The following is a 22,033-nucleotide window of genomic DNA, read 5'->3' as shown; positions in this document are numbered from 1 at the left end:
CATCCTTTTATAGTAGTTTACGATATAACTATGTATTTTAACAAAAGAAAGTATCTATAATTTCATTTTACATTTCATTGCCTCGTATATCTTTTTTGGATAAATATCATTTTGTACAGCTTTGCGATGCTAGTCTCGACCTGTGGAATTTTTTGGTGAGTAGATAAGTGATTTTAACAGCACTTTAAGTATGATCGTTCTTATACGAGGATTCTGGTCCATTGTAAATTTAACGAGAACTAATTTTACGTTAACGAGGAAATGATACTAATTAACAATGGCAAAGACGGGGAATTACATAGGATTCTATAATTTCCTCAACAACATTGAAAACGCTAAACACAATTTCTGCTTGACAAAAGTTATTTACATATGTACAGTGAGATGTGTGATAAAATATATGGCGATCATCTAGCTTTATATGTATATATATGTATATTTAAAGCTACAATCGATTTTGTAAGACGTAATCTAAGAATGTAAGGCTTCCTTTTTCTTATTCGTTCGAAGACATAGTATCTAAACAGTGCAAATTTTACTATCAATTTTTTCATATTTTATACTTTGATATTTCCGTAATAAAGCATCGATTTCTTAACGATAAAAGAAATTCGATGGGCGTACGTTGTAATTCGTTTTCATAAATTTTTAATACTTTCGTCATAAAATATTCAAACGTTAGGACTTATTACTTATTCGTATGAAGATTCAAATATACATTGCGTTGCGTCTCGCTTCCGGTTTAAGTATAAGGAGCTTGTAGAATGTTCGATTTCAGTTCCTAATTGTTTGTCATTTCTTTGATTTCTCGCTAGAATGTCGACACGTTGACTGCCACGCGAATTTTATATATTTTATACGAAATGTGCTACACCATAACATTAGTTTTTACAAAATATTACATCGTATTTGTGCACTTTATTCAGATAATTAGAGTGCTAATTTTTATGCATCTATAGAAAATTTGAAAGTGGAAAATTGCGCAGAATATACATGATATGAAAAAATATATGAAATATCCAAAGTATAATGCAGAGGTAAAGCAACTTTTTACTGAGTCTGTATTTTATTTATTGTTGTAATTATATTCATATTTATATTCGTATTTATTATCGTAATTATATTCATATATGAATTTTTTATATGAGTTTAAAAATATGAATTTGTGTAAAATTCCGGATTTTACTGGTAATATTATCTAAGTTATTTACGTTGTTGAAAATCTTTTCCATGAAATTTATATTATTTTAAGCATTCTAAAATATTTGGTAAAACGTGTGTCATCGATGTGACAATCAACGTGTTAAACAAATTATAGCCTTTGATCAAAAATTTTTATCTGGAAATTTTAGAACCGATCTTTTAATTATCCGCGCTTATGATTGGTACACGCATCCTTGAAGTTAGTTGCATTGAATGGTCCGAAATAATCGTCGTGAAGTTGTCTGATGATCGTCTCAATCGGGCACAATTTTGAATCTCGCCGCGTTTTTTCCACTTCATTGCGCTCGATGTAACTGACACTATAGAAATTTGCGTTTCTGCAGAACGGAATTTTTTGGGTGAAATCTTTTCCATTAATCACTACTCGGAAGTAGAAATCACTGGCTACGTGGTTTTCGTTCTTCGGATTTATCCGATAGACCTCGATTACGAAGCGGGAAGCATAATGTGGCATAGTCAACTTGTCAGAAAAGATTCCAAGTGCGGTTGCGAGGTATTCCAGTGTTTTGTCATGGCCAGAGTATAAAACTATTTTGGGTTTGGCCTCGGAGATAATTCGTAGCATGTAGGAAACGATATTTCGAAGTAGTCCATAAGCTCTTAGCAATCCATATTTTCTACGGCTGCTGCTCTTTGCCACTTGTTTAGACTCCCATTCTGTATAAGTGAACAAACCTGTTACGTGTTCAGTCTTTACACAAACCTTCTGAGTGTTAAAATCTATGCAGGGCAAGGAAGCACCATGGCAGATGTATGTTAACAATGCATCCTTCAAAGTATTTGGATCTGTCATTTGGGCTTGATCAGGGATCTCGAAGACTGCATTGGAAGTCTGTCGTATAAGCTCAGCCACCGCTGGATGAGATTTCAAATGATCAGACATTTCCTGTAACAAGAAACATTGTGTTAAGGAGACTCAATGTTACCTTCATAATAGAGGCTAAAATTTAATTACTTTTAGGTGTTGTTTGAAGAACTTTTCAGCAGCGGGACACGCACAGTCTGTGTTACAAAAAGCATAGCTTTGACTTTCTTGCATAGTGATTTTGGCTAGATTTTGGAAACCGTCTGTTTCCAGTAGAGCATAGAGTAAAGCAACTGCGCTTTGGACTGTTCTTCGATACCTAGTGCTATACACAACAATGTCTTTGCTGGATATAGAACCATTTCCCAGATTCAGTTTGTGATAATAAGCATTTCTAAGTATGGTTCCAGTTTTTAACAATTGTCCAATGCCAAGTGTAGTCAATTGACCAATTCTGCAATCTTTAGAGTTGCTGGGCAGCATAGGAAAACCATGGAACGGACCCAAGAATTGTGCCCAAGCAGTTCTAGAGTAGCTGGAGACATTTTGCAAGAAGTTCACATAGTTCTGGTATAAACTTTCTAATTCAGGTATGGAATTAAAATCTCCACCACAATTTACTATGCTTATATTTCGAATGTGCGCCAAAGGACCCCTGTCTCCATGCCGAACAAATACTAAAATCCCTCCCAATGTCAAATTCCCATCCAGCTTTCCTAAATATGGAAAAACCGCATGATTCTTCCATTGTTTTATTAATTAATGATTATTTAATAATTGCAAAATATTTTGTTTGCTATACCTTCTGTTTCTGCTGTAATATCACTTGGAGGATTACAAAATTGAAATATCTTTTTGGTTCTCGTATCAGTTTTTAAATTCCTGGGAAATTCCCTGATGGAGATGTCATTATCTAGAACTCTGGCTTGCACTGAGCTCTTTTCATCTATTCCGATGTACTTGTACATACCTATATAATTTAACAAAACAGTTTTATTTTAAACAATTGCATTACCTTGGAATCCATATACATGAACATTTATATAAAGGATAGGATGATATTCAATCTGCTTGCTATAAAAAGAAGTAACAAGAAAGAGATCAGATGGCAAAGGGTTCTTTAACCGTGTTTACGTATACGGCTCACAATAGGCCAACAAAGCCGATAATGTGAAATCGCGTATGTGCTAGTTAATCGCATTGTTAGGTGTGTTTATTTACAAACGCTTACGCTACGATAAAATAATGCATTGATATCAACGTGCTTTTTAAAGAAGCATTATTTATTATATACTTAAAAGAGGAAAAGAAACAAATACAATAATAAATAAAAATGAAACTTCTTACAAAAATAAATATCGAATGCATGGAACAATTAGGATATATGCTGAAAACAGAAAGAAAAAAAATAGAAATCGAGGGAAAACATGTCAGGTTTCTTCAGTTACCAGCAACGAGGAGAAAGATCCACACGCTGAGAATGACATAGCAATAGAACGCTCGATGCTGGTACGAAAGTCGGACCATTTCCGCCAACATCCTGCGGCCGATCCTGGACCCAGCCAGGACGTTCCTGAATCTCACGACCTCGACGTCGAGGACGTAGCTGACGGTAATACCAAATCGAACAACCAGAGTAAATCCGGTTCAACGACACTTCTCCAAGCTGCATCCTCTCTTCTCAACGATCCTGCTGCATAATTCTACCCTGATAGCTTTTGGAGAACTCAAAGGGATGAGAATCCCGTGAACTACGTCGTCAAGCGAATTTCTCACGTCCCTCCTCGACACTGGCTCCAACCAGAATACTTCGGCGGATGCAGATGCTGGCCTACTCTCTGACATTATCCTTAAACTAATTTTATTTTACTATTAATTATTTGTTTATTTTCGTGATTTATCGCCGTTGAAGGTGTTGAGCTTTTATATTAAATTAATTATCGTTCCTCGTTTACGGTTAGTTAACGGACTGCATGTAGATGTAATATTGACGGTTCTCGTTGAATTTGTTTACGATTATAATATCATTTTAGTATTTCACAGGTTTGTACATTTAGTAAGAACTTCCTAGGAGATGCGGAAAGTATATCGAATACCTCCGTACTCACGTTAAATCGCAGCAGGTTAGTATCGAGCGCAGGCGCTTCCCTTTTTCCTCGCAAATCTCTTTACACTTTAATTTTATATACTTTCAGGCTCGTTATCTGCATTGTTTGGACGATTTGATTATGAAAAAACAAGTTGAAAGAGTCAATGAACGACCCCTTTCCCAGAAGCTCCTTTATCACAAAAATAATTCAAGGAAAATCTTCCCTTCGCGCGGAACATTTACCCTTCTTCAATTATTATCACCAAATTTTCATACATATTTACAAATTTGCGTTTTTACAATGATAATAACAATATTGAATTATCATACGTCAAGCGTGGATCAATGAGTTCCGATGACATTTCGTGATAACGATCTTCACTTTTTACATCTGAGTCATTTTACTTCAGGAATTAAAGTTTAAAGAGATCACTCACAACGAAGATCGAGCGAAGCTACAACCTTACTAAAACATTTTTCTGCGACTACGACAGGTAAGCCGCGCTCCTTGCGACAGTAGGTTATCGAAGCGCGCGTGCGTGCAATGTGTGCAGCTCGATTGGCCTGGTCTCTGTTTTAAATCCATTTCGATCCGCGGTCGAGAGAGCTGCAAAGAGGTTTGCTTCAACGATGAGAATGCGCGATATTCAACGGTTCATCTAACTGGACTCAGAAAAATATAAAAATCTATGCTAGAAGAAAGAACAAATAACTAACAATTTCACGTGCAGTACTTGGAATCTCTTTTTGTCTCTATACTTTAACTTCTTTTTTTTAATTTAATTATTCAATATATTTAATTATATTATTTGTATAAATAGTTGGAGGAGAAAAGACATGTAAAAAAAGTTTTTGATATGACGATCAACATTTGAACTTGATATTTAGAAAATTTAATTTTAATTAAATATCATTAATTACTTTTAACGTTCATTCTAATTTTATACAAATATATTGCAAGAACAAAGTAATTATTTTAGGATAGAGTGTTTGTATGAGCATTCGTTAGGTAAATCTTTGTCAAACGCGGATTCTCGGTTAAAAGAGTGGAAATAGGTGAGCTGGGAGCGCAGGCGCTGGTGTATCTATTTCCGATTTCAGGTGTACGTCTGAATCTTGTCTTGCTTATTCTGGAAACATTTTATTGATGCTTTCAAATTAATTTTAATAATCTGTAATGAAATCTCACGCAAACATGAAATATATAATATAACGAAGATGAGCTTTACTTTCATCTTCCAATACTTTTGATATTTTAATATTTTTTATTATCTACTTATTTATAGAGTTTATTTTATTATATGTTATAAAAAAAAGTAAAGATGTTAGACGACTTTAAGATCCTTATCAGTACTTATTTCTATCCGATATTTTACAGAGGAAGAAGATTAATGTTTTCACGGAGAAGCTTGGAGATTCGTTAACTAAGAAAACAGATAATAAGTAATATCAGTTAGCTTAATAACTCGGATACTTGATATTCGGATAACTGAATAATTCACCAGTGTATTTCATAGCACTGATCCACTTTTTTTGCCATTTCTGGCTATCGAACATCTACCTACAGAGGGTGGGGATGTCTAGGCGGAGGCACTGAATTGGTAATCAGTCGGCAGACGACGTAGACGAAGTTGATTACGGTTCCACGAGGCGAGCTACGCGGATAACTCGAGCTAACTGACATGATATGAGAGCTCGAGACATCAACTACGGACAATCTAGCCATCAGCCTTAAGCAGAATATATTTACGGTAGACGTACGTCACACGTGTGCCCAGCTCCTCCTAGAGCTACAAAGTGACGTCGACATCCGTTTCCTCGTTGTCGTTTAGCACACCATATAAAATGTGTGCATCAAGATGTTTCTGAGTACAAAAGGTTGGAATTGACTATTTTAATTAGCTAAGTTGAAATAGACAGTATTTATTATAGCTTTATCGAGGTCTAGGATAATAGGGTAATAGGTCTGTAAAAAAACTGGCGCAGCAGGCACAAGAATATTATAAAAACACAGTAGAGTTATGGAAAGTTTTACTTTCCATTGCTTGTTCTACTAGTATTTTTGCAATAATGATGATGAATTATTGTTGAGGATAGATTGCGAAACAAAAAGATTCCCGATTTCTTAATTGAAATCTGGATTGACGCAAGGACACGGAAACTGTAGTTGCATAAGGAGTCTCGAGTACTCGGCTGTGGAGACAGAGTCACTGAACTAAATTTTCAAGGATTCATGCATGGTAATCGAACAGTATAATGGAACGAAAATTAAACACGAAGAAAAAAGCGATAAGATCACATACAATAATAAAAAGTGCCAGTAAGATGGCGAAAGATACAAGGTCGTATGCTATGCTAATAAGATGATCCTTGAACGATCATTTTATTAATCAAATCAAGCCCTCTGTCGTGACATGTTCGTACAAGTAGAGCGCCATTATACACAATTAAATGCAGAGCATTCCGCAATAGAGGCGCGCATAATCACCGATTGCTTTTCGCGCCATCGTTATGGTGGCAATGATCTTGCCAAGGCTACAAGATCAAGCACGACGATCATCACGACGGATAATAATCGACACAGTTACATCACTGTGAAATTAGATTTCTACCATAGACGAGGTATAGAATAGACATGGCATCTTATTACCTTTATATTAGTTCAAAAGAAGGCTTTAATCCTTTTTTGATAGTATGCAGTACACATAAGCAATATTTTATCTATTAAAGATTATTAACTAAGTTTTAAAAGAAAAGAGATATTTTATTGTTAAATAATCGAGTAATTAATCATTATTCTGCAAATTTTTTATTCTAAACTGATTTTTTGAATAGTATTCTTTAATTAATTATGTTATTTTTCCAGCAGTCTGTTGATATATGATTATTAAAACTTTCCTTCTCGAAAATATGGTTATAAATAAATATAATATGATTATAAATATATGATAAATATATGAACTCTCCAAAGTACGATTGTAGTTATTTTATGCTAAAGAATGCTTCCATATGTAATTACCTTTTCTATGTATTATGTAATCAATCAATTTTATTTGACTAGATTAAATTAAAATTTAACAGAAACATCTATTATACTATAATGATACATCTAAATACTATAATGATACTTTTACTAATAGCAGATTTTATTTAATGATAGACAGGTATACTTGCATAACATAAATTTCCCATTAGATCATAATTTTATTCATAATTGTTAATGGATATTTTCTTAAATATGTCATCTATTCATCAATTTAATCAACTGTCATATTTTGTTAAAGATTCGTCACTCCTTTTCCTTCTTCCTGCTTCCTGGAAACATAGTGGTGCTTCAAAAGCCAAGAATGTAAGCATCTTTGAATATTATACAGTTATATTTTGTGAAACAACTAAAACTACTTTCATTTTTTCTCTAATATTACATATGTACAATTTTTGAATTTATACATCAATTAATAGCAAAGTAAACAATAACAAAGAATTATTTTCGATTAAAGAAATTTCTTTTTTTATTATAATTTTGCTATCAATTCTCAACAACTATTCTAAGTTATTAATTATTAATAATTTTTAATAATAATAACATTTCTATTAAATAGATATATTCATAAAGCATGGTAGAATAATTTTTCTTATTTTTTTCTTCTATTTGTTAATATGTTTTAATTATTGTATGTTTTAATTACATATTAATAATATATATATTAATAGCAGTATGAATATTTAAATAATATATCGTAGTGTTACTTTTACTATAGCCTACTGTACTATTCCATATTTTATTTAATAATAGATAGGTATTCGTATAATATACGAAAATTTTCCGTTAAAAGCATAATTTTATTCGCAATTGGTAATGAACATTATCTTAAATATGTTGTTTATTTAACAATTTAATTAATTTGACCATTTGATTAGATTGAATTGTCGCGCGCTCATGTAAAAGGTAGTCCGTTCCTATTGGTAGAAAATATTGCAAACTCAAACCGAGCGCTCCTATTGGCGGAAGCTATTACAGAGTCTCCACGATTGGTAATTTAGGATTAGCATTGAAATTCGTGGAGCCAGCGTCACATCGTCATTATTAATACCTTGATTTCGATTTTATCATTATTTTTACACTTCTATCAACATCATATAAATAGTACGTTTTTATTTATTCACTTATCAATCATCATTTTTAGTAAAATTAAGTAACTTTCCGAAGTTTCTTTGTACTTTTATCGTTGATCGTATATTTGACGATTAGAGTCATCGATACTTTATATTTCGGGCCTCTGAAGCATAATTGAATTCTATTATTGATTTATTTTGTTATAATTTGTTCAAATATTATAAGTTATTGGTTTTTTGTACATTTACTTGAAATTGTTGGTTTCTTTTTGTATAGATTATTCGCTGATGTAAGACTAACGTCTTACAGCACTGAGGCTATGGGAGATTCATAATCGATAATTCAAATCGATACAAAAACGGCGCTGCAGATGATCAATAATCAATTGCTTGACTTCTTATGCAGATTTGGTAATGATCGAGTTATTATAACAAAGGCAGACGTATGTACATGTTTATTTTCTTTTTTTATCGAACCAATGCTAATCTTTGCTACACAATTGCTATACAGCAATGTACAAATAACTTATTGAGTGTATGGAAGCTTTGAATATTATATTCCAATTATGTAGTTAAATATTTGTGCATACGTGTTGCTTCAATTATTATCGAATAAAGTATAACTTTTAGATTATTAGAATACCAATTTTTATCTTTATTTTATATCGACAAACAACGTAAGAACAAATTGTGATATTGAATATTTTATTACAGATTGTTTGTAACCTGCACTTGTGCCATGGGTTTCGATGGTTTCTGTTCGATGACGTCATTGATAATGATTTTCTGGGCTATCACGATCAACATCGATGACAGTTCTTCGCATCTGTGGTGAGTCGCATGTATTTTTGTTCCTCCGGTCACTCAATCATGTCGTAGGACGAAAGGTCCGAATCGGCACGGGTGATTGGTTGTATTACGTAGAATTTTTTGCGAGCACAGTGACCGCGGGTATTTATTATACTCGTGAGTAGTAACATTTCCTTTTTCCATGTGTTATTTATTAGTTGAGGATAGGTCTTCTTGCGCATCGCGTTTTTGTATTATATTATTTGTTTTTATATTAATAGTATTAATATAATGGTTTTAATTGATACAAACGATATAATATTAAGAATTAATTTGCATATTTGCGATTGAAGATATGTTCACTATAATTACTTTTAAAATCAGAATATACTAAAAATGTATATTTGCAGAAGTCAAATAACCATACAAATATACGTATATAAATGAGATGTGAATATTTGAATAAATGATAACTGTTGGGTTGACAATTGAACATTTCGTGGAGAAGTCGGATATCCTCCGACTTCGTTGCATTAAAAGAGGAAATTATTTTTATTAATTGTTTACTTTTTATATTTGTATTTGAGTATTAATTTAAAAAATACAAAGATATTAAAGCTTAGTCTTTCCGCACAAAAATGTCTTGAATTTTATGGGCAAGAAGAAATTTCGCGACAGGCAGATCTCGGAATCGAAGCAACAAGTTTTCTGTACTGCTTTCATACTTTTCAAATTGTGCTTCGACGAAGGGATCGCCTGAGGTTGTTGGCATTAGTATCTTATCTTGATTCAATTATTAAATAAATTTCTTATTCCGTTTATTTTTTCTTTCGATATTAAAGTTTCAATAATTTGTTAGAGTTTAGAGTCAATTATTTGAGCGAATAATCGTTGTATTGCTTTTTATAAACACATTCAATATTAGAATTCTGGTGATTCATTAAATTAATAAAGTAGAGTATACAGTGATAATAATTTGAGATAAAATTTGAAATTGCAAAATGAAGGACGATTAGCCCGTTAAATACAAAATAGATGCATAAATATCTTTTTTAGTTAGGATTTTCAGGTTTAACCCCTTCCGTGTTCGTTGCCAGGACCTCACTCACGTGCTCAGGTGCTACTTGGGTGAGAGAAAGGCAACGGGTACGATGACCATCGACAAATTTATAACAATTTCTAAGCGACTGACGATACGTTAGCGTATCGTGAACGACGTACTTTCCACATTGTGCGTGTGGTTAGGCTGTGGAATTGCGTCGTTTTAGCTATTATTCCGTTCGTTATAAACTTAAAGATGATAATGATAAGAAACAGATTCGCTTTTAAATATAGCAAATTAAAGACAGTAGTGTTATTAATCTTATCATTGAGTTATAATAACTGGTACCAAATTTCGTACCACCTATCATTTATACGAATTACAGTTAGGACTTACTTTTATTGCGTCGTTAGGAATGGTCGCAAACTTTCGTCAGTCGATTTCAGCAAAATGGTACGTACCTTAGAGTGTGCGAGTTGTGTGTGAAGCTCGGGTGTCGGAGGTGTCCCGGGACGTCCTCTCTAGTGTAGGTTCTTGCGCCCGAGTGTTATGTGTGAGAATCGTGGAGCGAGTGCGTTGGTGTGATCTCTCTCTCTGGTCGGGTAGGCTCATTCTCGCGTGTCCAATCTATTTAAGGAAACGTAATTTGAAAAATCGATGGCGAAGCCTGGCACGGGGGAGAATGCCACGTCTCTGGCATAGTTGATCGATTTTTTGAATTTCGCGATCGTGGTCGCGAGTAGGTTTCGAAACGAGCGTTTACGTATTGCTCGAGCACGCACATGCGAACGGACAGCGATCGCTGCGATCGTTGTTCATCCATATGCTTTTGGGCCAGCTTCCGCGATTTATATTTTTATTTCACCTTTATAAGTTATTTTTTGGTTTGCGATTTAGAAAGTCTCGAGCCTAGATGTAAGTTTCAGCGGGCATCGCGCCCGAAGAAAGAAGAGGCTACGAGCCGAAGAGGCCCGGCAAACTGTCACTCAAGAGGGCAACTACCAATGGATGCCCATCCTCTGGGTCATCCGGATACAGAGCATGGGAAGTCATTCTTGTTACTATTTTATCACTGTGCTCGTCTTTAGTATTTGTAGTGGTATTAGTTGTAATTTGTTTGCTGTCGACGTATATGTCGGCCCTTCGTCATTTGGGCTAGTCGCGTTAATTGCATTAGCGTTGCGAACGATTAATCACGGTTTGAACTAGAGTTGCGATGAAAAAATTATCGCGTTTGCTTTAGTGTTACGAATTATAAAATGTCGCGATTGTTTTCGGTATTTTCGATCGTGAATTGCTAGAACTTATTAAAGCGTAAAATTAGAGTTGCTCGCGTTTTGTTTTATTTAAAGTTAAATTAAAACGATGTTAATTTTGGATTAATTTCGTAGTACCACGGTTTGCCATTATCGATTATAATTGAAGTAGCTTTTATTCAATCTAGTAATAGTAACTTACATTAAATCCTTTTTAAGAATTAGCGTTGCGATGTATTTCGTCGGGACTGCTTTCATAATTTTTTCAATTAGCGTTGCGTTGACGAATGATCGCGTTCTTGTATGTAGCGTTGCGTCTATAAAATGCCCAAAATCTTCCACTGGAATTGTGGAAGCCTATTCTCGTTCCTGGATCACCTGAAGCAGCTAAGACAGTTGCACAGAGGTGGTCGTGCATCAGCAGCTTCGAACGTGGCTGCACTTGGGCGTCTCGGTATTAGCGTTGCGTATGTTGAAATATGAGTGCATAGATTAGTGTTTATTAGCGTTGCGTGACTAATGAACACCTTGCTGAGGTGTGTGCTTTCGCGAATTTTTCATTTTTTTCTATTTTTTCTTTTTTTCTTAAGACCAAATTAAATATAATTGCAAATGTAATAAAGCACCCTTCGCGGTTTATTTTGAAAAGTTTTTATTTTATGACTACAGATTTAGTAAATTAGCGTTGCGAAATAGAAAAACGTTCCACTCACGGTTTGTTCGGTGTTGTATCGAGTGGATCGCCCTTCTGGCTTTTCGATCTTATTTCTTTTCCAGCATCCCTTTAGGCGTTTTACAGTGGAAATACTGCAATGTATCGGTTTAATACCGATGAATATTTGTAAGTTGGTATTGTATTACTTAAACTGATTTTTAAATGGTTTCATTTTGTAATTTCATGTATATTGCATTTGTAAAAAACTGAGGGATGAGATACGAATATGTTTGCATTATACGATACAAAAATTTTTTTACTAAATGAAAAAATGGAAAATATAACATTTATAGAATATTAATTCATTTGAAATATATATCAAGATTTTATTTCGTTATTTTAGTGTGTAAACAGTAGCCGGTCGTTACTAGAGTTACAATTTTCTCGTCTACAATATTTTCGATTAATTAATGAAACAGTAATTTTATAAACGTTTGAATTTGCTGCGCGTTAATTAAAATTGATTCGCGGTTATCGTTCGTTTTAAAAATTCTTGCACAGAAAACGTTCCATATTCCATTTTTCTTTGTTTGCTTTTCACTGTCGATATTAAATTTATACCATCGGTTCAAGATTTAATTGAAATTTTCTGTATCTTCAGGACGAGTCTCTATGTGCAGCTATCTCCACGTGGTGAGACTCAGGTAATCATTATTATTTGATATATAACTACTAACTGCACCACAATTGTGAATTATATAGCAAACAATATAAGTTAATTAGCTGGTATTGCAAACTTCCTTTACATATTATAGCTTGCTATATATTTATTTTATATTAAGTTTCGTAAATTTACTACGAAAAGTAAAATCTTGTGAAAAGATTTGGTTCGAGAAAGTGGCAGACAGTTAAGAATTGATGTGATTTGAAAAAGAACGAAGAAAATCATCGTATCTAGAGAAAGTCGTACTCGTCCCTATTTTTCGCATATGACAGTCATGAGTGCTGTTGACACCTAGATTTCTAATCGATTTCATAATGCTTTACTTGCACGGTTTCATGCAATACAAAGCTGGTTCTAGCAAAACACGGATTATTACGTCAGATAGTTGGCATTTTTAGTATGTTATCATCCAGATTGCAATCAGCGGACGTGCATTTCTGTCGGAATTGGTGTAACTCAAACGAAGACAAGTAGGAATGAAAGTAAATTACCCTTGCACAATTTGAAGTATGTACTTAGGTAGAGCAAGGACAATTTCGGAACTTCATGGTCACATTTATCGAGTATTTTCAGTCTGAGATAACGTAATAACTAGATTGCGCGCATTTATTTATTATTCGTATTTTTATAAATACGATTAAAGAACTCGAATCTAAATAGAAAATTGTCCTTTCACTTACCAACAATATTTTTATCATTTTTATTATTTTTCTATATCACGTGCATTCGGTGCAATATTACAGCTTTAAATTTCTTTTCAATTTCTCATAAATACATCAAAATCCGCAGTATACCAATAACGTCTAACGCTGTCACTTTTTTTAAATATTTACAAAGATTACTTTGTCGTAACGTTTCGACGTTTGCATTAAAGAAACACGAGATTATCTATTTCTTTCACCCTCGATCGATCTAAGCGAAAGTTGCATTCTTCGTCTCTGTCGTGGAATTTATAAATCATCGGGCAAAGCTCCTCCGATTCTCCAATTTCTTCTCTCTCCTCGATGATCTCCTGCTGGAAGTAGTGCAGGTGCCTGGACAGGTAGAGAACGCGCAGAAACATCGATTCTTGTTCTCGATACGATCATCGACACCTGTCAGCCTCGCGGAAGCTGTATTATCATCGTCTGACTCTCCTTCATAAATCATTTTCTTTCTCGAAGGTATTCGGTTCTACACGGTGTCTAAAAATAATATTCGTGCGTTTCGAATGTAATAATTGGATAAACTGTCGGAAATGACACGTTGAAAAAATATAATGGAAGTTGGTGTTGATTTTGTGGCGCGATTATCGTCATTATGAGGCCCGAAGGTCTTTATATTGTTCCCCATAGAAGCTGTTTATTCTACTTGAACGATTGTCGGTCGTATTACAGTAATCTTGAGAACGGGGACGTGTCGGATTAACATAGAAAATTCGTAAATTGCGAGAATTAGAGCTTGGCGAAGTACGGTTTGATGGTTGTTTAAAAGAATGAGAAACAGGAGAAAAATATCATAAGTCACGTATTTTGTGTTTCGTAATTTTAAAACCACGTACGGTTATCAGTCAATTTTCTATTGGCAATTTCTCTTTCTTTCTTCGATTTTGGTTTTATATTAATTTGACTTTGGTCATCAACTTATTTTATACTACCAGCTTTCACTTGGTTTTAAATTACTTTGGTTTTGGTATTAAATTCTAATTTCACTCTCAATCAGTTTTACATCACCAACTTCTCTTTCTCTCTTCGACTTTGGTTTTAAATTAATTTGATTTTGATTACCAATTTATTTTATACTATCAGCTGTGACTTGATATTATGTAATTTACTTCGATTTTGGTTATCGACTAATTTTATCTATTTTGCCAGCTTTGTTTTCGGTATGAAATTCGATTCTGATTCTCGATCAGTCTTATGTTATCAACTCCTCTGTCTTTCTTTGATTTTCCGTATTAAATATATATACGTGTGGTATCATGGACAGACTTTTTTTTTTTTTTATTTTATTTTGGTTATTTTACAATTTGTCCTTATGGACATTTGGTAAAGTGTTATATCTTGTTGGTGAAGAAAAAAAAAAAATAAAAATAAAAAATAAATATAGCATGTGGGCGGCTACCCCCAGCGGGGTGCCAGCTTCGTTTTTTTTCTAAGTTATATCTTTTATGAGGAATGGCAGACTGTCTATGAAATATCGGATGAACTATAAACAATGTTGCGAGAAAACCTAAGTGCCGACAGGTCAAAAGAGTCGGGAAACTTGAATGGATCAAACGGCCCATCAATGTGTCGTCGGTTTTTCAGTCGAATACGCGGAAGGAGGCGTACGTGGTGGGGGTATGAGAAAAGGCAAAGGGATGCTCAAGGGAGAAAGACGAATTAATCGGCAGTCGTTAACTAAGAGTCGAGTTGTGAGGAGTCGAGAGTGAAGTTGGCAAGTTGTTATGAATTGTAAACTATTAGTTGTGACTTGTGAATTATCTATTTAGTTGTCTTAGTTATAGCACATTTCTGTAATTGGTTCATGTTAAATAGCCATCGTTTCCTGTTTGATCCATTGTAAATAGATGCATCTATCAATAAATTTATCATTTAGGATAGAAATCATTGGGAACTTTAATTTCTAATATTTCTGAATAAATAAATTCTACACACGTATATCCTTTTTATTTTACTGAGCTTTTCCAACTTCGTAGATTTATGTCTCTGTGTCTAATAAGGTTTCCAACTCAACTACGTAAGCACATTAACTCACTGCTTCCTTGTAGCTGACAGGGCTGGCACGAATTGAAAAAGCAAAAGAAAGAAAATTAAAAAGTCAACAAAAATCATCTACCACTCTATTCTCATTCGATCGTATAATACGCAATCATTGCACATAGTATGCAGCCTAGTATACAGCTATAAGTAACAACGTGGCCTTTGTTCGTCCGCTAAATAGCCGGATAGAGCATTTTCTCCGGTCAGAAGAGTTGGATGGCTTCCTGCTTCGTTCTTCCTTATCTCTAAATCGTAAATTGCTATCCTGGCTAATTATAGAGACAGAAATTCGTATTAGAAGGGCATTAATCTCTCCTCTTACTCTGTAACGTGAAACTCGCATCTCACCGGCGAAATGATCTTAATGGACGTTAATGAAACTTGTGCAGCATTCGTTTGTTGCGTGTCACATGCTATTCAGGTGTAATTTCTCCGGTCTGAACGTTTCGTTACGTAAATTGGAACGTATTAGTTACTCTATCCTCTCGCGAGCTTCGTTTCGTGGTTCGTTCCACCGGCTTATCTTTCAACACTGTCCAAAAATCTTCTACAAAAGATACAAAATACCGCGATATTATCGCACACATTCTCCTACAATTAGTTTCATTTCCCACTTTGCATGTGTATTGTATATATATATGTGGTGTGTTTGTATTTATGATTTGTCAATTTCTTTTAGTAATTTAGTCGAACGACATTTAAGGATAGAAAATTATTAAAATGAACATTCTTCTTAACAATTTTTTCTTGAATAAAAACTTCCTTTAAACTTAACTTAGACTCAACTGAAAGTTCTCAAAGGGCTTCGTAGAAAATGGAGCTTTACTGGCTCGATCGAGTCGATTGTCACGTAGGAAACGCGAGAAATTACGAAAATGATAGATCACCGGTGATCTCCTCGCGTTGCAGTTCACACGTTTCACGAATAAGGTTAAGATATTGAATTTTGTATATGGTAATAGAATTTATTATGCAAATCCAACAGAGTGACTCCAACAGAGTGAATCGTTGGAGAATTTCTATGTTGGAATTACTCGCTGTTCCCCATAGCTGGGTTTCATAGATCCAAACAAGTTTTAATATGGCTTTATATAGCATTATTTTACTCTGCATGTTTAAGTTGAAACGTCTGCCAACGAGCCAGTAGAATTTTTTTAGTTTTGATTTCAGTTACTTGGATTTATCTACGATGTGCCGTTTCCATGTCATTCTTCTGTCCAGAATCATGCCAGATATCTGGCTGTATCTTGTAGGTCATCTGTAACTATAAAATCAATAGTAACTGTCCGCGTAGAAACGATACATTCGATAACGAGGAAATCCGAAATCGCGATGAAACCTTTTTCTCGTTGATCGGCCCTAGCAAAAGGTTAGTCTGGGATATTCAATTTCTAATAATTGTGGTGAAAAGTAATTATCTCACGTGTGCACTTGGAACGTGCGATTCGTCGTTTCTTCGAAACGTGACTTATTTCTACCACACGATGCACAGTAGAGTTTTACGTCATAAATTTCCATTGAGATTATTTCGCGAAACGCATGATCGAATCAGTCCGAATACGCGATATGATGGATGTCGTAATTGAACTCAAAAGCCAGACAGATGGTGTCCGTTTTCTGCGCGCTTATCGGTAATTTCTGAAATGTAATGAACGTTCGTGATACGTACACATTTTAGAAAAGAAATGTTATTATTAGAAATTTATTTGCGATAGGGACGAGACGATGAACAATCGGAAGTTCGAATTTGCGGTGCGAATTAGCGTGTGGCTTCTCAGCGAATCAATTACGAATTGCATGGGAACGTCATACGATAATGTAATATGATAACGTGAAGATTAGACGGCGAGGAAAATTGCGAACGAAGACTACTCGGAAAAGTTCTGATAAGAAGTTGATTTTTGTTGATCTCTTTTCTGTTCCTTGTCATTTATCCGAAAAGGAGTATTTTAAATTTATTTTTAAAGAGATAATTCACAGTGTTTTATAAGAAACGACTAATAACAATTTTAGTTCTGTCGGTTTAACCTAATTAATGTTCGTTTGTATAATCGACGTTCTTAGTATTCTCTAGAGGTTTAAAGACGCGATAAAAACACATCGTTTAGTTTTAAAATCGAACGAAAATCCGTATAGTTTCGATGTGCAGCTAGTTGACAACACGTATATAGGTACTTTTGTTAACTGTTGGAAATCAGCATTTTTGCATAAACTTTTTTCAGAACCTCTAACTACCTTGTTACATGAGGCGCGTACTGTATAACGAATTTAAAAACTGCTCTTCTACAAACGATAGGAAATGTGACCTATCGCTAAAATGCGGATTTTTATGCAAATTAGTATTCCCACGAACCTAGTTGAACAAATGGAATCTAATCGAAGAAATTTATTTCGTTCGCACGAATATTATAACAAATACTTTACATATATATATATAGTATGCAGTAGTAGTAGTAGTATGCAGAATCGTACGAAATATTTATTATATATATATTTGATTTTATTATAACAAATGGACAACATACGAACAAATGGAATCTAATCGAAGAAATTTATTTCATTCGCACGAATATTATAATGTTTTACATATATATAGTATGCAGAATCGTATGAAATATTTATTATATATATAATAAAGTAAAAAATATATATAATAAATATTTCATACGATTCTGCATACTACGAGTACTACTACTGCATATATATGTAAAGTATTTGCTATAATACTCGTGCGAAGGAAATAAATTTCTTAATAAATATTTTATATTATATATATATTTTACTTTATTATATATACATATAATAAATATTTTGTACGATTTTGCATACTACGCGCCTTGTTGCGCATTAAAAATTTCCCATAGTTGGATGAAAATCCGAAGTCTCGTTGCGTTTTTCACCCCGTGGCGTGGTCTTGAAATGTTTCGAACATGATCGGTTGAACCGAATCGTGACGGAGATCGTGATCGCATCCATAGAAAGTCTGCCTACGCTCTCGTGTAAATGCGTGTAAGCTGGGAAGGAAGTATCAAACTAGATAAGCGCAGCAACGTTCATTACTTCCGTCTAGCGTGGATGCTGCGCGTTATATTCGTTCGTCCGCTGTGAGATTCGTGAATTGGTCCCTTTCTAACGCATTCACGCAATCAGCCTGATGAATAGACACGCCTTCCCAGCATTTTTTACCCTGCCACTTCCTCCCTTGTTTCTACGAAGCCAGTCGGCTCTTGCAAACAAACGCGCGATAAAAGGAACAGAGCGGAGAGAGGCGAGGACGAAGAACATCTCTAAACAGAGGACTTCTTCGAACAAAAGTATCGCACACTGCGGGCCGATAGATTTTACTTTTCTATTTTCTATGTTTTTACGAGGTTGGTGTATACGTCGCTGTTTTAAAGTTTGAATTTGCCGCGCCAATATCGTACATTCAATTCTGTCATATTTGTTAATTTGTTAATTATGTTGATTATCAAGTATACGAAAGAGGAAGAAATTTTCGAGAAATCGGTACGTTCGATGTTAGGAAGATTTTTAATGAGAATGTGACGCTTCGTTGTCGTGACATTGACGCATAATCAGAATACTCGTGCGATCTTCTTACGTGAACCGTAAATGTAGAAAAAGCGTCACGAAGGTTTCTGAAACGTAAAATTAGCATGTAGGGAAGGTTAAAGACGTTTCCTGTTCCATTTAAGTAATTGCTTGATACGTAAATTATTTTTAAGAGATTCGTAAACGTAGAAATTATAGCAACTCCGTTCTAGGACCTTTCGAATTCTAAAATTAATCATTCGTGCAAGTCTGGAACAACGAAAGAAAAGATCTGTCGAATGATATAAACGATATTTTCCAGCAGCTACGAGCAATAAAAATTGTATCATGCGAAACTGCATTTAACGCGCACGGATCTATAATCCTAATAACAACCAGGCATCGATTTCACATAAATACGTCTTAAAATATGAACTGTTACCTATATCTTCCGTTTTATTTGATTTTCTTACCTAAAAAATCTTATGTAATATGTATAAAATGTTTCAGTTTTATACGATCAAACTTCATCAGTTTATTTTATAAATAAAAGCAAGAAAATAATATATAATTATTTACAAAGAGGTCTTACCGATCTCGACGATAGTTGGACACGTTGTACAAATTAATATTTGCTACAACTTTTCCTATACATATAATCCACGCTCGGTTTCAGTTTTCGAGATATTCATAAAAACAATTTGGACATTTTTACTTGGATGTGCGTCGAATGACGCTTATGTTTTGGTTCGACTTATCGCAAGCACGATTATGTTACATGCGCTGAACACGATGAGTTTGTAATCTCACGTTTCAGTTTGTAAACACACTGACAGACTGCACGCGCGAGAGACAGAGAGAGAAGATTTTTAGTCATGTATAATAGATTTTATGTCCGGAATAGATAGTTCGACCATGAAGCTGTTTGATTTGAGTGGAAATCAAAATTTGCAAGTCAAACTTGGCATAAATCGATTGAAATCAGATATAAAGTTATTTAATTGCTAGCTAGCTTGATGATTTGTATTGAGTTAGGTTTGAGTTAGTACAGTTGGTTCAATCCGGCCAACATTTCCTATGGCGATAAACCTGATTAAAAATCGTCTCTCACCTTCTTCGAACTCATCGCGCCCAGCGTGTAGGTAGATACGATACGAAAGAAAGTTGCTGGTTTATTGAAATCTCTGGAAGAGCTCGGCAAAATTTCATTCTTCTTCCTCATCTGCCTGTGTTTAAATATCGAAACGTGAGACGATATATAAACTTATGGCGGCCAGAGCGTGTAACATAAACATCCCCGTGGATAAGTCTAACCCAAACCTAAGGCTGCAACAAAATAGTCATCAAAATAAAAATGTTAAAAATATTTACATAAATATGTCTAAGAAACTAAGACCAACTAGAGATTATATGTGCAAGAAAGAGTTGTCCAAAATGTTGATTTCCACAACATATACAAAAATCATGGAAATCGCTGAGCCATTCTGCAAATAATTACCAAAAAATGTTAATTATCCATATCTCATCCATTTCACCGATCTCGATACATCTTTGAATACGTTGTGCAGCACGTGATTCTGAACAACTTTCTCTCATACATACAAATGCCGCTCGTAGTTTGTTCCCGAAATATTAGCAAAATACTGTCGGTACCACACAGTGAATTCTTCCTGTATTCTGCTTGTCCGTGACGACGTATGCGTTAGTATCGGTAACTTTACGGTTAGTATTCGCCTCACACGGTCGGATAAAGTTACACCTAACTCAAACCTAATTCTTATCTTTTGTTTATGGTTTACATAAGTTTGGATTAAGTGTGATTTTATCCGGCCGCCTCACGGCAACCAACACTGACTCCTACGCTGTCACGGATAAGCACGATACAGGCAGAATTCGCTGTAGTGGTATATATACACCCGTCCCTCAATTCACCTTTTTTACACGAGTTCCTTTTTCACGCCGTAAATTATAACAATCTACGCGGTAGTTTTTACGCGTGATCTTAATTTACGCGGTCAGAAAATATATTTTTCTGGAGGTTTTAAATGTAATAAGTGTATACGGTAACTTATTCGACGATGTTGAAACGCGTGAGTGCCGTATGAGATAAAGGTAAAAGTACATTACGTAGCACTGGTTATCATATGTGTACATATTTTTTCTTCTGTACATATATATTAATAATAATAATAATAATAATAATAATAAAACTATATATATATACTATATATATTATACTACTACTATACTATACTATATGTATATTATATATATAGTTTTTTTGCGAATACCTAGGAAACTACAGTCAACCAACGGTTACATGTAAGGAAAAAGTTTTTTTTTTTTTTTTTTTTTATTTTGGTTATTTTAGAATTTGTCCTTATGGACATTTGGTAAAGTGTTATATCTTGTTGGTGAAGGAAAAAAAAAATAAAAAATAAAAAATAAATATAGCATGTGAGCGGCTACCCCCAGCGGGGTGCCAGCTTCGTTTTTTCTAAGTTATATCTTTTATGCATAAGGAAAAAGTTGTCGAAAATGTTGTCTCTGAGACAACATGAGACGGGTGGGGGTATCCATAATCACCAAAGCGTCGTACAAACATAGGACTGCAGACGCTTTATGAAAAAGTTACAACAGAGGACGAATGTAGTTATGGAAGACGGATTGGTCGCGTAGGGAACACGTCCGCAAGATCGCCGGATCTCACACTGTCAGATTTTTATCTATGGGGAACAGTAAACGGGACAGTGTATCGCGCAAAAATTCACTCGAGACGAGAACCGGTCCAAAGAATTCGCGATGTATTCAGCGATCTGAAGTAGAATGAGCATGAAATTCGGATAGCGAGGAACTCGATCTGCCGGGAAGATAGGAAGCATAAATTCGAAACGAGGTACCTGCAGATGGAAGCATAAGGAACTGACCCAAAAAACGGTGTTTTCGTGTTTCTTATGTAACTTCGTCGCTAAAAGCGCCTGCGGACTTACATATAGTTTATATAACATCCCTTTCTTGTTTCTCCTGGCAAAGAACAAGCTAGTGAAATTCGATCGTT

The 22,033-nt window shown here is 34.5% G+C and overlaps 1 protein-coding gene across 2 annotated transcripts; it reads right to left on the bottom strand.

Annotated features, from left to right (window-relative positions):
- Nucleotides 1-5: 5 nt before the first annotated feature.
- Nucleotides 6-5,762, bottom strand: LOC132914986 (2-phosphoxylose phosphatase 1). 2 transcript variants are annotated; one of them, XM_060974579.1, is made up of 5 exons: nucleotides 5,621-5,762; nucleotides 3,478-4,725; nucleotides 2,832-2,999; nucleotides 2,180-2,745; nucleotides 6-2,110 (listed from the first exon to the last, which is right to left on the bottom strand). In XM_060974579.1, exons 2-5 carry the CDS (start codon nucleotides 3,566-3,568, stop codon nucleotides 1,367-1,369), a joined length of 1,569 nt encoding a protein of 522 aa, XP_060830562.1. In that variant the 5' UTR covers nucleotides 3,569-4,725; nucleotides 5,621-5,762; the 3' UTR covers nucleotides 6-1,366. The 2 variants fall into 2 exon arrangements, with proteins under 2 accessions (XP_060830562.1, XP_060830561.1); XM_060974578.1 differs by lacking the exon at nucleotides 5,621-5,762 and having other exon boundaries at nucleotides 3,478-4,816.
- Between the last annotated feature and the right edge of the window lie 16,271 nt (nucleotides 5,763-22,033).

Source organism: Bombus pascuorum, chromosome 15, assembly GCF_905332965.1.
Source record: "Bombus pascuorum chromosome 15, iyBomPasc1.1, whole genome shotgun sequence".
In the NCBI taxonomy this organism is placed as follows: Eukaryota; Metazoa; Arthropoda; class Insecta; order Hymenoptera; family Apidae; genus Bombus; species Bombus pascuorum.
Note: the sequence above shows the minus strand (reverse complement) of the source record. Positions and strands in the feature narration are given on the sequence as shown.